This window comes from Mustela putorius, unplaced genomic scaffold (genome assembly GCF_011764305.1).
Source record: "Mustela putorius furo isolate JIRA1106 unplaced genomic scaffold, ASM1176430v1.1 tig00003834_pilon_pilon_pilon, whole genome shotgun sequence".
Lineage (NCBI taxonomy): Eukaryota > Metazoa > Chordata > Mammalia > Carnivora > Mustelidae > Mustela > Mustela putorius.
This window is the reverse complement of record NW_025421987.1, coordinates 70,276,005-70,290,985: the sequence shown is the minus strand read 5'-3', so window position 1 is coordinate 70,290,985 and position 14,981 is coordinate 70,276,005. Positions and strand designations below refer to the sequence as shown.

Sequence of the window (14,981 nt, the reverse complement as noted above, 5' to 3'; positions counted from 1 at the left end):
GCAGGCTCCACGCTGTGCAGAGAGCCTGATGCGGGGCTCGATTCCAGGACTCTGAGCCGAAGGCAGAGGTTTTAACCATCTAAGCCACCCTGGTGCCCCTAGGCAGCTTATTCTTATACTTATTTCTGAAACCAGCCATTTTACTATAATATTACCCATTTTTATCACTTTCATTGAAAATTGTTCATCTCCTTTTCAGGAGGATGCCGCTGGATTTAAAAAAAAAAATGTTATTGTAAAACAGCACTTAAAAAACTCAATTACCAACATACCCCCCTCCACATTTTCATTACCACAGTCTACCTTAGATCTTTGTGCTGCATTTTACACACACTCCTGCAATCCCAAAAATTACAGTGTGTGGAAGGTTATTTGGCAATTGTGTGATGAGAGGCATTCTGCCAGACTTACTTTCAATATTCTAAACTATCACTTGGAACTAGGGACAGTTTTCAAACACTCCATAATCCCCTGGTGACTTTTTAGTCTTACCTACTGGGTTTTTAATGTCCTTTTGTATCCTCTTCCTTTTCCTTTCAAGTTAAAACATCTTTCATACTCTCTCTTTAGCTTCCAAGTTGTTCCCTGTGGGTTCTTAAACAGCTTGAAACCCCTCTTTCATATGCCTTATTCAAAAACCTGGCAAAGACTTAGAAATGTCTTTGGGTCAGGTTTCACCTGCAAATCCCTAGAACCCATTCATACTGTGTCTGTAAAATCTTAAAAAATTTCCATTGTAGGGAAAATGCTGCATTAGTGGTACCTCAGGTGAATGATATGGTTCTTGTTGTTGTTCTGTCAGAGACAAAATGAGTGGGACAATTAAAGAGATAATTTTATTGCAGGCTATTGCATAGGGAGAGTATTTGTTAAAGAGGAACTCTGAGAGAAAAGGAAACAGGCTTGAGCTGTTACAGAGGCAGGTTCATGCATCCGTGAGTTTTACTAGACTTCTGGGGAAGGGTACAGAGGGTCTTATCTCAGAGTATGACACAAAAGAGAAGAGGAATTTCTTAACTGTCTCTGCTTTCCAGGAGTGCAGGGCTCAGGTAAAGTTTGACATTGTCAGTCCCCTGCTTTTGTTCCGGAAATATTGCTCATCATGGAACAACCCAGAGGTGATCATAAACCTTCTGGGGGGACAAAGCAGAGTCTCAGAAGTGGTCTTTCAAGGGTTCTTTTTGGTGTTGCTTCTGTAAAACCAGTTGAACCATACATTGTGAGTTGGAGAAAGGTCAGTTGTTCTGAGCTCTGGAGATCCTGTGAGAAAAGGACAGCTACAGGCATGTAGGGTCGAGACAGGGATTTGAGCTGTCAAGTTCTGGTTCTCAGTTGTAGTCAGGTGTGAGAAGAATGGGGAGGCTTACTTTGGACTATTGTAGTCAGAAACTAAATGAAACTGGAAGAACTGCACATCTGTAAGAATGGAAAATTTGTTCATGTTAATAATCTCCAGTCTAGGGACACCTGGGTGGTTCAGTTGGTTAGGTGGCTGCCTTCGGCTCAGGTCATGATCCTGGCATCCTGGGATCAAGTCCCACATCGGACTCCTTGTTCGGCAGGGAGCCTGCTTCTCCCTCTGCCTCTGCCTGCCACTCGGCCTGCCTGTGCTTGCTCTCTCTCTCTGACAAATTAAAAAAAAAAAAAAAAACTCCAGTCCAGTCTACAGGTCGGTTCTGAAACTGGTGTTTCCAAAGAAGGAGAGGAAGTCAATTAAAACTCTACCAGGTGAGACAGAATTTGTGTATCCATTGGTAACCCGCAATTTAAAAAGAGGGACAAAATAATTAAAAAATGGTGGATCTGACAATTTGTGGTTTTCATTACGACACAAAATTCTCTATATAGTTCTTAAACTATAGATGAAAATATGCACATAGACTGCTGGTAAAAATCTAACTCACTCTATCTTTGCTTTTGGATATAATCTTAAATGTAGTACCAAAAAAGAAAGGAAGTCCCTGATATTTCTGGAAAAGTTCTTATTGGAACAAATAATTATAATACAAAAAGAAAGCAAATATAGATATATTCATTCTAAGTAAGAAGTGAGAGATTGTTACATGTGATATACTCCAGGAAATTTTAGATACCTAAAGAATGAGGATAAAAGAGACATCTTAGAAGTGGAATTCCTTCCTATTATTTATATCTTTATATAATGGCATAAATCATTTTGAAAGTCACACACACACACACACACACACATACATATCAACATTTGGATCCTAGAAGACAGACATCATTAATATGTGAAAAACATTTTTAAAAGGTTCAACAGATGTTCCACTATGTCTTCAGGGAAATACAAAGTAAAACAACAGTGAGATATCACTGTTCACCTATTAGAATGGCCAAAATCCAGAACACTGACAATACCAAATGTTGATGAGGTTGTGGAACAACAGGAACTCATTCATTGCTGGTGGGAAGGCCAAATGATGCAGCTACTTTGGAAGACAGTTGGCAGTTTCTTACAAAAGGAAGCATACTCTTACCACATATTCCAACAATCAAGCTTCTTGGTATTTAACCAGAGGAGCTGAAAACATATGTTCACACAGAGGCCTGTGCATAGATGTTTAAAGCAACTTTATTCATAATTGCCCAAACTTGGAAGCAACTAAGATGTCCTTCAATAAGTGAATATATAAATAAACTGTGGCACATCCAGATAATGGGGTACTATTGAGCTCTAAAAAGAAATGAACTATGAAGCCATGAAAAGACACATGGAGGAATCTTAAATGAATATTACTAGGTGAAAGAAGCTAGCCTGAGAAAGGACATACTGATGATTCCAAATACATGACATTCTGGAAAAGGCAAAACTATGGTGAAAAGAGCAGTGGTTGCCAGAAAAGGGGAGAAGAGATGAAAAGGAAGAGCACCAAGGATTTTTGAGGGACGGTGAAAAAACAATAAGGGATATATGCCATTACTCTTTTGTCCAAACCTATAAAATGTATACCACCAGTAGTGAACCCATAGGTAAACAATGTACTTTGAGAAATTATGATGGATCAATGTAGATTCATCTCTAGAAAAAGCTATACTATTCTGGTGAGTGATGTTGACAAAGGGAGAGGCTAAGTATGTGTGGGGGCAGGGATATATGGGAAATATTTGTACCTTCTTTTCAATTTTATCTTAAACCTAAAACTGCTCTTAAAAAAATTGAGTCTTTATCCCTGTATAAGGACCAAATAAGTTAAAATCAAAAATTTTTAAAAAAGTGAGTCTTTATTTTTTTTAAATATAATTTTTTATTTTTTATAAACATATATTTTTATCCCCAGGGGTACAGGTCTGTGAATCACCAGGTTTACACACTTCACAGCACTCACCAAAGCACATACCCTCCCCAATGTCCATAATACCACCCCCTTCTCCCAAACCCCCTCCCACCAGCAACCCTCAGTTTGTTTTGTGAGATTAAGAGTCACTTATGGTTTGTCTCACTCCCAATCCCATCTTCTTTCATTTATTCTTCTCGTACCCACTTAAGCCCCCATGTTGCATCACCACTTCCTCATATCAGGGAGATCATATGATAGTTGTCTTTCTCTGCTTGACTTATTTCGCTAAGCATGATATGCTCTAGTTCCATCCATGTTGTCGCAAATGGCAAGATTTCATTTCTTTTGATGGCTGCATAGTATTCCATTGTGTATATATACCACATCTTCTTGATCCATTCATCTGTTGATGGACATCTAGGTTCTTTCCATAGTTTGGCTATTGTGGACATTGCTGCTATAAATATTCGAGTACACGTGCCCCTTTGGATCACTACATTTGTATCTTTAGGGTAAATACCCAATAGTGTAATTGCTGGGTCATAGGGCAGTTCTATTTTAAACATTTTGAGGAACCTCCATGCTGTTTTCCAGAGAGGTTGCACCAGCTTGCATTCCCACCAACAGTGTAGGAGGGTTCCCCTTTCTCCGCATCCTCGCCAGCATCTGTCATTTCCTGACTTGTTGATTTTAGCCATTCTGACTGGTGTGAGATGATATAGCATTGTGGTTTTGATTTGTATTTCCCTGATGCCGAGTGATATGGAGCACTTTTTCATGTGTCTGTTGGCCATCTGGATGTCTTCTTTGCAGAAATGTCTGTTCATGTCCTCTGCCCATTTCTTGATTGGATTATTTGTTCTTTGGGTGTTGAGTTTGCTAAGTTCTTTATGGATTCTGGACCCTAGTCCTTTATCTGATATGTCGTTTGCAAATATCTTCTCCCATTCTGTCAGTTGTCTTTTGATTTTGTTCACTGTTTCCTTTGCTGTGCAAAAGCTTTTGATCTTGATGAAATCCCAATAGTTCATTTTTGCCCTTGCTTCCCTTGCCTTTGGCGTTGTTCCTAGGAAGATGTTGCTGCGGCTGAGGTCGAAGAGGTTGCTGCCTGTGTTCTCCTCAAGGATTTTGATGGATTCCTTTCGCACATTGAGGTCCTTCATCCATTTTGAGTCTATTTTCGTGTGTGGTGTAAGGAACTGGTCCAATTTCATTTTTCTGCATGTGGCTGTCCAATTTTCCCAGCACCATTTATTGAAGAGGCTGTCTTTTTTCCATTGGACATTCTTTCCTGCTTTGTCGAAGATTAGTTGACCATAGAGTTGAGAGTCTATTTCTGGGCTCTCTATTCTGTTCCATTGATCTATGGGTCTGTTTTTGTGCCAGTACCATGCTGTCTTGATGATGACAGCTTTGTAATAGAGCTTGAAGTCCGGGATTGTGATGCCACCAACGTTGGCTTTCTTTTTCAATATCCCTTTAGCTATTCGAGGTCTTTTCTGGTTCCATATAAATTTTAGAATTATTTGTTCCATTTCTTTGAAAAATATGGATGGTACTTTGATAGGAATTGCATTAAATGTGTAGATTGCTTTAGGTAGCATAGACATTTTCACAATATTTATTCTTCCAATCCAGGAGCATGGAACATTTTTGCATTTCTTTGTGTCTTCCTCAATTTCTTTCATGAGTACTTTATAGTTTTCTGAGTATAGATTCTGTGTCTCTTTGGTTAGGTTTATTCCTAGGTATCTTATGGTTTTGGGTGCAATTGTAAATGGGATTGACTCCTTAATTTCCCTTTCTTCTGTCTTGCTGTTGGTGTAGAGAAATGCAACTGATTTTTGTGCATTGATTTTATATCCTGACACTTTACTGAATTCCTGTATAAGTTCTAGCAGTTTTGGAGTGGAGTCTTTTGGGTTTTCCACATATAGTATCATATCATCTGCGAAGAGTGATAATTTGACTTCTTCTTTGCCGATTTGGATGCCTTTAATTTCCTTTTGTTGTCTGATTGCTGAGGCTAGGACCTCTAGTACTATGTTGAATAGCAGTGGTGATAATGGACATCCCTGCCGTGTTCCTGACCTTAGGGGAAAAGCTTTCAGTTTTTCTCCATTGAGAATGATATTTGCGGTGGGTTTTTCATAGATGGCTTTGATGATATTGAGGTATGTGCCCTCTATTCCTACACTTTGAAGAGTTTTGATCAGGAAGGGATGCTGTACTTTGTCAAATGCTTTTTCAGCATCTATTGAGAGTATCATATGGTTCTTGTTCTTACTTTTATTGATGTGTTGTATCACATTGACTGATTTGTGGATGTTGAACCAACCTTGCAGCCCTGGAATAAATCCCACTTGGTCGTGGTGAATAATCTTTTTAATGTACTGTTGAATCCTATTGGCTAGTATTTTGTTGAGTATTTTCGCATCTGTGTTCATCAAGGATATTGGTCTATAGCTCTCTTTTTTGGTGGGATCCTTGTCTGGTTTTGGGATCAAGGTGATGCTGGCCTCATAAAATGAGTTTGGAAGTTTTCCTTCCATTTCTATTTTTTGGAACAGTTTTAGGAGAATAGGAATTAGTTCTTCTTTAAATGTTTGGTAGAATTCCCCCGGGAAGCCGTCTGGCCCTGGGCTTTTGTTTGTTTGGAGATTTTTAATGACTGTTTCAATCTCCTTACTGGTTATGGGTCTGTTCAGGCTTTCTACCTCTTCCTGGTTCAGTTGTGGTAGTTTATATGTTTCTAGGAATGCATCCATTTCTTCCAGATTGTCAAATTTATTGCCGTAGAGTTGCTCATAGTATGTTCTTATAATAGTTTGTATTTCTTTGGTGTTAGTTGTGATCTCTCCTCTTTCATTCATGATTTTATTTATTTGGGTCCTTTCTCTTTTCTTTTTGATAAGTCGGGCCAGGGGTTTATCAATTTTATTAATTCTTTCCTCAGAATTCAGGAGGTTCAGAGAACGCCCCTCAAAATCAATAAGAATAGGCCCACACCCCATCACCTAATAGTAAAATTTACAAGTCTCAGTGACAAAGAGAAAATCCTGAAAGCAGCCCGGGAAAAGAAGTCTGTAACATACAATGGTAAAATATTAGATTGGCAGCTGACTTATCCACAGAGACCTGGCAGGCCAGAAAGAGCTGGCATGATATTTTCAGAGCACTAAATGAGAAAAACATGCAGCCCACAATACTATATCCAGCTAGGCTATCATTGAAAATAGAAGGAGAGATTAAAAGCTTCCAGGACAAACAACAACTGAAAGAATTTGCAAACACCAAACCAGCTCTACAGGAAATCTTGAAAGGGGTCCTCTAAGCAAAGAGAGAGCCTACAAGTGGTAGATCAGAAAGGAACAGAGACCATATACAGTAACAGTCACCTTACAGGCAAAACAATGGCACTAAATTCATATCTCTCAATAGTTACCCTGAATGTTAATGTGCTAAATGCCCCTGTCAAAAGACACAGGGTATCAGAATGGATAAAAAAACAAAACCCATCTATATGTTGCCTCCAAGAAACTCATTTTAAGCCCGAAGACACCTCCAGATTTAAAGTGAGGGGGTGGAAAAGAATTTACCATGCTAATGGACATCAGAAGAAAGCAGGAGTGGCAATCCTTATATCAGATCAATTAGATTTTAAGCCAAAGACTATAATAAGAGATGAGGAAGGACACTATATCATACTCAAAGGGTCTGTCCAACAAGAAGATTTAACAATTTTAAAAGTGAGTCTTTAAAAAAAAAAGTTCAACAGGTCCTAATCTACAATTATTTAGGAGTTATATGAAGACTGTTAAAGAATTTGAACCAGTCCTCACCACCCTGCCAACAATCTGTTGCTTTGCTACCTGATTATTACTCAGTGATTGCTGAAATTAAATGACAACTTGGTAATACTGCTCTAGAGTCTAGATACAGGAATGAGAAACTTGGTGTCAAGACATGGCCAGTGGATAACAGCATGAGCACCACCTGGGATAATGTTAGAAATGTAGCATCACAGGCCCCAACTCAGATCTATTGAATCAGAATCTACCTTTTAACAAGATTTCTGGGTAATTCTGGCACACACCGTATTCTGAAAAGCACTTATCTAGAGGACTTAGAATAAAATAGGATAAAGGATGTGAATTAGAAAGTTTTCAGAATACTAGATATTCATTGATGAGCAACAGCTGGTCCTTGCCGTGCTTCTATTTAGATGGCCATCAAGTTCTTTCTTGCTAGGGTGCCTTTGTGAGGTGTTTGCCACAATTGTTTGTCTGATACAGTTAGTTGCTAATCAAGGGACAAGGGAAGCATCAGATGACAAAAGATCAGCTTTGCTTTATTAAGTTTATCAAATCATTTTATTTCAGTGAAAATGTTTTAATAAAAAAAATGTTTTAATACCTTCATGACCACCATATCTTTCATTTTCATTACTCTTAAAACACCTTTTGGGTATCCTTATAACAAACCTTGTTGGGCAGCCAGCTATAGAATGAAGTAATGAATGTATAAATGTCATATTTTCCAAGGTACAAATAGTAAGTGTAAATGGTTACCAATAACGCTAGATGTCGATTTTAAGGGCTGTGGTAAGTGGATGCATATATGGCTATATGACACAGTGAACCATCTTTTTTTCATCATTATGGGTCTCTGGAATGCAAGAATTCCAAATTTTGAGAAGTGAGCCCACCAAACCTAGCCCAATTCATATTCCTGGAGGTATCTTCACTCACTTGTTTATTTATTAAAACATATATTTTTTTAAGTCCTCCCATGATGCCCTGTTGGGTGCCCTGGGAATATGAGATTTGATGGCAGACAAGGTCTTTGGTTTTATTGAGTTTATCCCCCTGGAGAGAGACAGATAATAAGTATATGAAGATAAGTTTAGATGGTGATATTAGTAAGAGTTATGAAGAAAATAAAGCACAATAATGTGACAAGACATGACTAGGGGAGCATCAGTGAAGTTTCCTCTGATTTTTTTGTTGGAATCTGAAAGATAGAAAAGCAGTCTCATGAAGTGTTAGGGGCAGGACACTCCAAGGACAAGGTCCAGAAGTATAAAGCTACTGAGTTGAGAACAGGATTGATGTGTTCTGGGGTCAGAAAGAAAGTTACTGTTGCTGGGGTAGTATGAGAGAGATGGAGACTAGTACAGGATGAGGTTGAGGGGGGTGCGGAGAGGGATTACATTATGTGGGGCCATGCACCCTGGACAAAGACTTTGAGTTTAAGTAAATAGAAGCCTTCAGAGGCCATATACATTAGCTGTTACTAGCCCTTCGAAGAAAACTACTCTTTAAGATTAAATGTTGTTGGCCCAGAAAACAAGAAGTTTGAGACTTGAGGTCCCACATAGTACCTATGTGGGAATTGAGAGGGCCTTAAGACAAGCTATACTTTTGAATAAACATATGTTTTCTTTACAAGGAATAACCAACAGACTCTAGTCACAAACCACCAACCTTGACACACCAGTTTGACTCGAGGAGAACACTTTGCCCTTCACAATTGTCTTGAGATAAACAGTGCACTTTATGGCAAGTGTATCAGTCAGGGTTCAGGAAAGCAGAACCTGCAGGACCATATATTGAAATTTATGACAAGGAATGTACTTATGGGATTGTGAGGGCTGACTGAGCAAGTCCAAAATGAGTAGGGCTAAATCGGGAAGGGAAGATCCTGGGCAGACTGAGCGCCCGTCTAAAGCTCTCCTCTGCAGACAGGAGAGGACAGAATGAAACTCCATGAAACTCACCCAGATTATCCTGGATAATCTCTTTTACTTAAAGTCCATTGATTAGGGATTTTAATTACATCAGCAAAATCCCTGCAGAGCAACACCTAGATTAATGTTTGATTGAATAATTGGGAACTTTAGCCTTGCCAGTTAATACTTCAAGAAAGCAAGTTATCACAGCAAGGTTAAGGACATTCCTTTATAATCTTAAACAAGCTCAATAAACGGTTAATGGTCTCTTAGATGTTTCACACAATCATTGCAGACTCACTCACATTATCGTATGACAGCATTATGCCATTAACCTAGCAGATGTTGTTACTCTGAATAGTAAGACGAATTGATCAGTATTACCCGTTTAGAAGGTGTTAGGTTAATGACATCATTTTTGCAACATGAAAGAGTTTGCCAGTAAAGCCAGGAGGTTGCTTAATGGGCCTCATCTCTTTTGAGTATTAGTAGTTGCTGTGAGTTTTAGTGTTCCGGGGAAAAGTGGAAGCCAGATTGCAAGCAGGCAGCATTTCTGGGTAAGCATTTCAGATGCCTTTCCTAAAGAAGATCTCAGAAGAAAAGGACCCAACTCTAAAACTTCAATAATTTGCTGAGATTGATTTTCTCATTCTCAATAAATAGCTATTTTTATGAATAGTTATGTATCTGTAGTTTTATATACGTGTATTTTAGAGACCTCCCCAAATTGTAAACTTTGGGTGCAGGGAACAAGGATCTGCCCCTGTATGTGAATTTTTTTTATCATGTTTTTAACTCAAAAAAATTAATTATTCAGGTAAGACTGCCTCTCTTTAGATCTGCAAGCGCCTATCAGTCATCGGTTCAAGGTTCTAAAACCCAGTCAATTTTGATGCAAATTCCTCATGTAGTTGAGAAATATATCAGTAAAACGGGAGAGTTTATTTCAAAAGGAACATTCTGGCTTTCACAGTGGAGCTCAGGAGAGCTCTAAGGCATTCAGAATGACTTGGGATCCTCAAATGCTAATCTGCAGTCATTCGGGACAGAATCAACCGATGTACGGAAATCCATAGACCTTGTACTGCTGGTATTAGGCAAATGCAAAGTATTTTCATTTGTAGCTTTGCTTAAGAGGTAGTTCTAGGTTTATTCATTTTTGTCCTATTGCAAGAAAACAAAATACACACTAATCAAATATTGAGCACCTAAAAAATTATCCAGTGAGAAGTCTCCCTCACTTCCTTGATATGGACTTGTCCAGTTCCCAGTATCACCTACTTCTGGCACCCACTTGTCCAAGTCTCTGTGTATTCTCTGAGGTTTTCTCTATATACTGATGATTTTAGATTTTGACCTCTTGCTTTCTTTGGGTTTAGATTTGCCTGCTATGCTCTTCTAATCCTTCTATTTCAAATTTTTAGAATCACTTCATTTTAGATGCGTGTTGAGTTTTACTTTTGATCCAACTAAAAAGTCATTTTTTTTTTTAAATCATGAAATTGGGCACATTTAAATTGATCAATATGTTAGATATTTTGGTTTGGTACTTCTCACACTCTTTTATGCCATGTATTATTTATATCTTTTTTAAAGCTTTCACTGGATCTGTAATTTTTTTGTTGTTTTTACTTCAGGAGGTTGTTATATATTGTTCTAGTGGTACCTTTATACTCATACGTTTATACAATTCTTCTAGCCCTTCAGTTTTCTAGGATAGTAACTATTACATCCATGCTGACTGACGATAAAATAAGCATGTTTCTTCATTCCTCTTTTTTTCTACTAACTAATTTTATTCAATAATTCGATCTTTCTTTGAGCTGATTTTATTTTGTTACATTTACTTCTACGGCCATGATGACTTGTTGTTTTAAGTCCTTTGCCTCTTAGCTGTCACTGATTTATCATGAATAAAGCTGCTTCTCCCTCACTCTTCCAGTTTTTGTTAGTTTTATCATTTCTACATTGTCAGGCATGTGGCTTCTACCTTCTGTTTTGTTATCCTAAACTGAATATTATTTTAATCCCACTTCTACTTTAAAAACATTCAGGGCTCACTACTAAACCTTTTTCTAAATTTTCCTCAGTCATTCATGTACTAATTTATTTTGTAGAAATTTCCTCAAAAAGTTCTTTTAGAAACACTAGTCCCTGAATTCCCCGCATGTTGAAACTCTTTTTAACTCTAAGATTTGTGGCAGTCTGTATCATATCCATATTTCATACATTGTTTCCTTGATTTCCTTGTTGGTGTTGCTCTACTGCCTTCTGGTATCTATCATTACTATGAAGATAGGTAATGTAAGATATCCATTTCTCTCCTTTTGAGTGACTTGATCATTTTGTCTGACTGCCAAGTGAATCTCTCTGAAGTCTAATAATTTTACTAAGATTTGCTTTGTTTGACTATTCTCACTCTCTTCTTCCTGGTGCCACCATATGTTCTTTCTGTATATGTCATATTGTCTCTGATGTAAGGAAAACTTCATACATGATGTCTTCAAACATCTGTTCTGCTCTGGCATTCTTTCTGAAGGACTCATGTGATGCTTGTGTTGTTGGATCTATTTCTTTTTCAGTATCACTTTCCTCTCTCATATCTTCTCTTACTTTTCATCTTATTATTTTTGCTTCTCTCATCTGTAAATTCTGCTCCCCATTATGTTGCCCCATAGTCTATTCTTGCTCGAGAGATTTTTCCTGAGTTCTGCCAGCTCACTTGCCTCACTTCCTGTTGTGCCATTTCCTGACTTCTTTCACTTCTGTTCTGTGATCTTGCTTCACAGAGGTAAGTGCTCTTTCAAGTTTTAAAATTTAATATGTGACGAAGTGCTCAGTAACGGTATGTATCTGGCCAATGGAAATATTTCTCTGGTGGTGGTCTGTGTATTGATGAGTTCTGTTCTTTTTAAAATTTGTTTTGTTATGGTTCTAATTTTGCTTATAGTCCTCTATGTCCCTGATATGCCACTTTTTAAAAATATGTTTATTTCCTCTCTTAATTATTAGTCTTAATGAGTTGGGGTTTTTAGACTTGAAATTTATAGTAGGTTCTGAGGCGAGAGCTTGTAACATATAGAACTTGTAGGTTCTGAGGCGAGAGCTTGTAACATTGAATGGCCTTCAATTTTTACAACCTGTGAGGGCAGACTGTCCTTAGCAAAAAATGGCTCATGTGCGTGGTTCTTTATGTAGTCTTGCCTCATCTCTTTCACTGAATATACGGGGTATTGTGGAGGGCCTTTGCTTCCAGCCTTATTCACCTCTGTTTACATCCATTGATATGAATGAGAGATAAAGTATTTGTGCTACAGGGTGGGCCCCTTATTTTTAGTGCACGTCTTTTTGCTAGAACTTTCTGTGATGCTATGGCAGCTGGCATTCTTACACTTTCCATACTCATCACTTTATCTTGCATAGCTTCTGCCTACTGTGAGCTCTTGCCCTTCTCCACATTTTGCAGGCTGCAATTTACCTCTATCTTTGGGCTTTACTCGTGTGGAGTCTGTTTGCCAAATTATATTTTTCTCATTTTCCCTGTTGTTCTTGTATAATATCTAAGAGAAAAAGTGGAAAGATATTGACTTAAACAGTCACGTTGGCATGGGAAGTGGAGAGAGTTTTTTTTTTTTTTTCCCCCAATCCAAATATATAAAGATGGCATGGTACTATGAGGTTGTTCAACTTTTCTCTAGTTTATGTCAATTCCTTGGGCTCAGCATTTAAAGTGTTCCTTTGTCTTGCTCCAACCTCATTCTCTCTATATTTTGAACTTCGGTCACATTGTACTGAATTATTCAGAATAATCCAAATAAGGGCTCTTGTTTCTCCACACATTTATTTACTCTGTTCCCTCTAATTGACATTTCTTTCCCCCTTTGCCAACTCTTCCTCATGTCCATGGTCCTTATCAACTCAAAATCCTACCTGGACTTCAATATCTATGTCAAATAGTGTTTAAATCCTTAAAGCTTTTCCTCTGATCTCTGCATTTTCTTAGAATCTCTTGATATGTTTCACCACAGCTTCTGTTGCTCATATTTTCTTAGAACTGTATCTTATTGTACTTGAACTTTTGGTTATTTGGGCACTGTTCCTCCTTTCTTCCAGTTGGAAGAAAGTCTGTGACTTAGTCATATTTGTGTCCCATTTACACCTGAGCATAGAACATTGTGCATAATATACATTCAGTAAACATTTGTTGAAATGATAAAATTAAGCAAAAGGCCAAAATTATTTTCTTGAATGCGTGGCACAATTTCCTTCTACTTCTCACTGATGCATAATATAGCCACTCATGGGGATAATTTGGCTCTTTTTTTCTGAAGCCACAGATCCCTGCAGATCCAAGAATCTTACAAAGACATGATTGCAGATGCACTTGTTTAGTCATGCAGACAGTCAAACTGTGTTTTGATTATTTTAATTGTCTTATTTCAATACAGAATAATTTGTTCTTGGCTTTTTATGAGTCTTTGATAGCTGTTAAGTAGATTAAAAAGCAAAAGTGGAAAACACAAGCTTCTTTAGTCTTCTACTGTGAAATGGTGGATCTCTATCATGATATAAATACATTAATAGAACAAACTCTGTGAAAATTTAACTTTTTAATTTAAATTGAAGTAAAAGGAATAGCAGGAGCTTCAGAGAAAATTCCCCCAAATACACTCTCAGTTTTAGGAACATACGAATTTTCGGATGAATTGAAACAAGAATTTTCTCCCCACTATTTCATTTAATTGAGTCTTTTACCAAGTATAATTTCCATGTCATTTTCTTCATCATTTCATAGCTTTGAAAGCCGTATTTGATGAGAAAAACCTGTTCCCCAAAGAAATTCTGGATCGGGAACGAAGAGCCAAGCAATTATGTCAAGAAACAAGTAGTGAAGTGAAGATAAAAAGAAATAAGAAGCAATTATAATTGAAAGAGAAATAAATATTTCATTGTCAAATGAAGTATGAATATAGAACACATATAAGGAATCAAGAATTCTGCACCATTCTTTTACTTTATATTTAAACTTCGGGAAGTTTTGTTTTCAGACAATGTCTCAGTGCTGCTTTTATCCATCACCTTTTACTTTCTGTGTATTCTCAGTAAAAGATTGATTAAAGAGGAGGCAATAACAACTGGCATCATTTGTTCTCAAGTGGTTTTATGTAAAAATGTACATATTCAGAACAATGTATTCTAACCAATTGCACTTCTGGTTACTTTGACAGACAAATCTTTTTGATCAATTTTTATTGTAAAAGCTGCCTTGAAGTTAAATATGAAAAACACAAACACAGTGACTATCAGCAAACTTAACTGAGAAAGCCATTTCTACATATTTACACACTTTCTAGTTTCTTTTATTTAATATTTTTGAAGATTTTATTTATTTACTTAGAGTAGGAGCAGAGAATGGCAGAGAGGCAGAGAGAGAGGGCAAAGCAAACTCCCCGCTGAGCAGGGAGCCTGATGCGGGGCTTGATCCCAGGACCCTGAGATCATGACCTGAACCGAAGGCAGATGCTTAACCAACTGAGCCACCCAGGTGCTCCTCTAGTCTCTTTTAAAATGATTCTGTAAATGTCAGTAGGACTGTTCCCATTCATTGTCACAGACCTACATTTATTTTTCTGTGTACTTACTGAGAAATTACTGCATATGTTCTACTCCTGTATTTGGTTTTACATATTCTTGAGAGGCATAGCACAACCAAAGAGGTAATAACCTTGGAGATAAAAAAATCAAAGAGACTGAAGCTATATATATATATAGGACTCATTCTATGTAGAAGCTCAAGTAGGAAATGTTTGGTTCTGAAACACAATGCCTCACTTTTTCTATCTATTTTTCTTTATAAATATCATCATCTACAAGGTAACCAGTATTCTTATGCTTCTTTATTTACTGTTCTGTAGGAGTAATTAATAAATTCATTCGTCTAACTTTAATTA

General features: G+C 37.4%; 1 protein-coding gene across 4 annotated transcripts in view; it reads left to right on the top strand.

The window, feature by feature from the left end:
- The window catches only part of WDR49 (WD repeat domain 49), a 134,571-nt gene extending 120,400 nt beyond the window's left edge, over nt 1-14,171 (top strand). For all 4 annotated transcript variants that reach the window (XM_045088605.1, XM_045088604.1, XM_013058288.2 and 1 more), the window contains one exon: nt 13,826-14,171. In XM_045088605.1, coding sequence (XP_044944540.1) covers nt 13,826-13,956 — 131 coding nt within the window. In that variant the 3' untranslated portion in view covers nt 13,957-14,171. The remainder of the gene's footprint in view (nt 1-13,825) is intronic.
- The last annotated feature ends 810 nt before the right edge of the window (nt 14,172-14,981 follow it).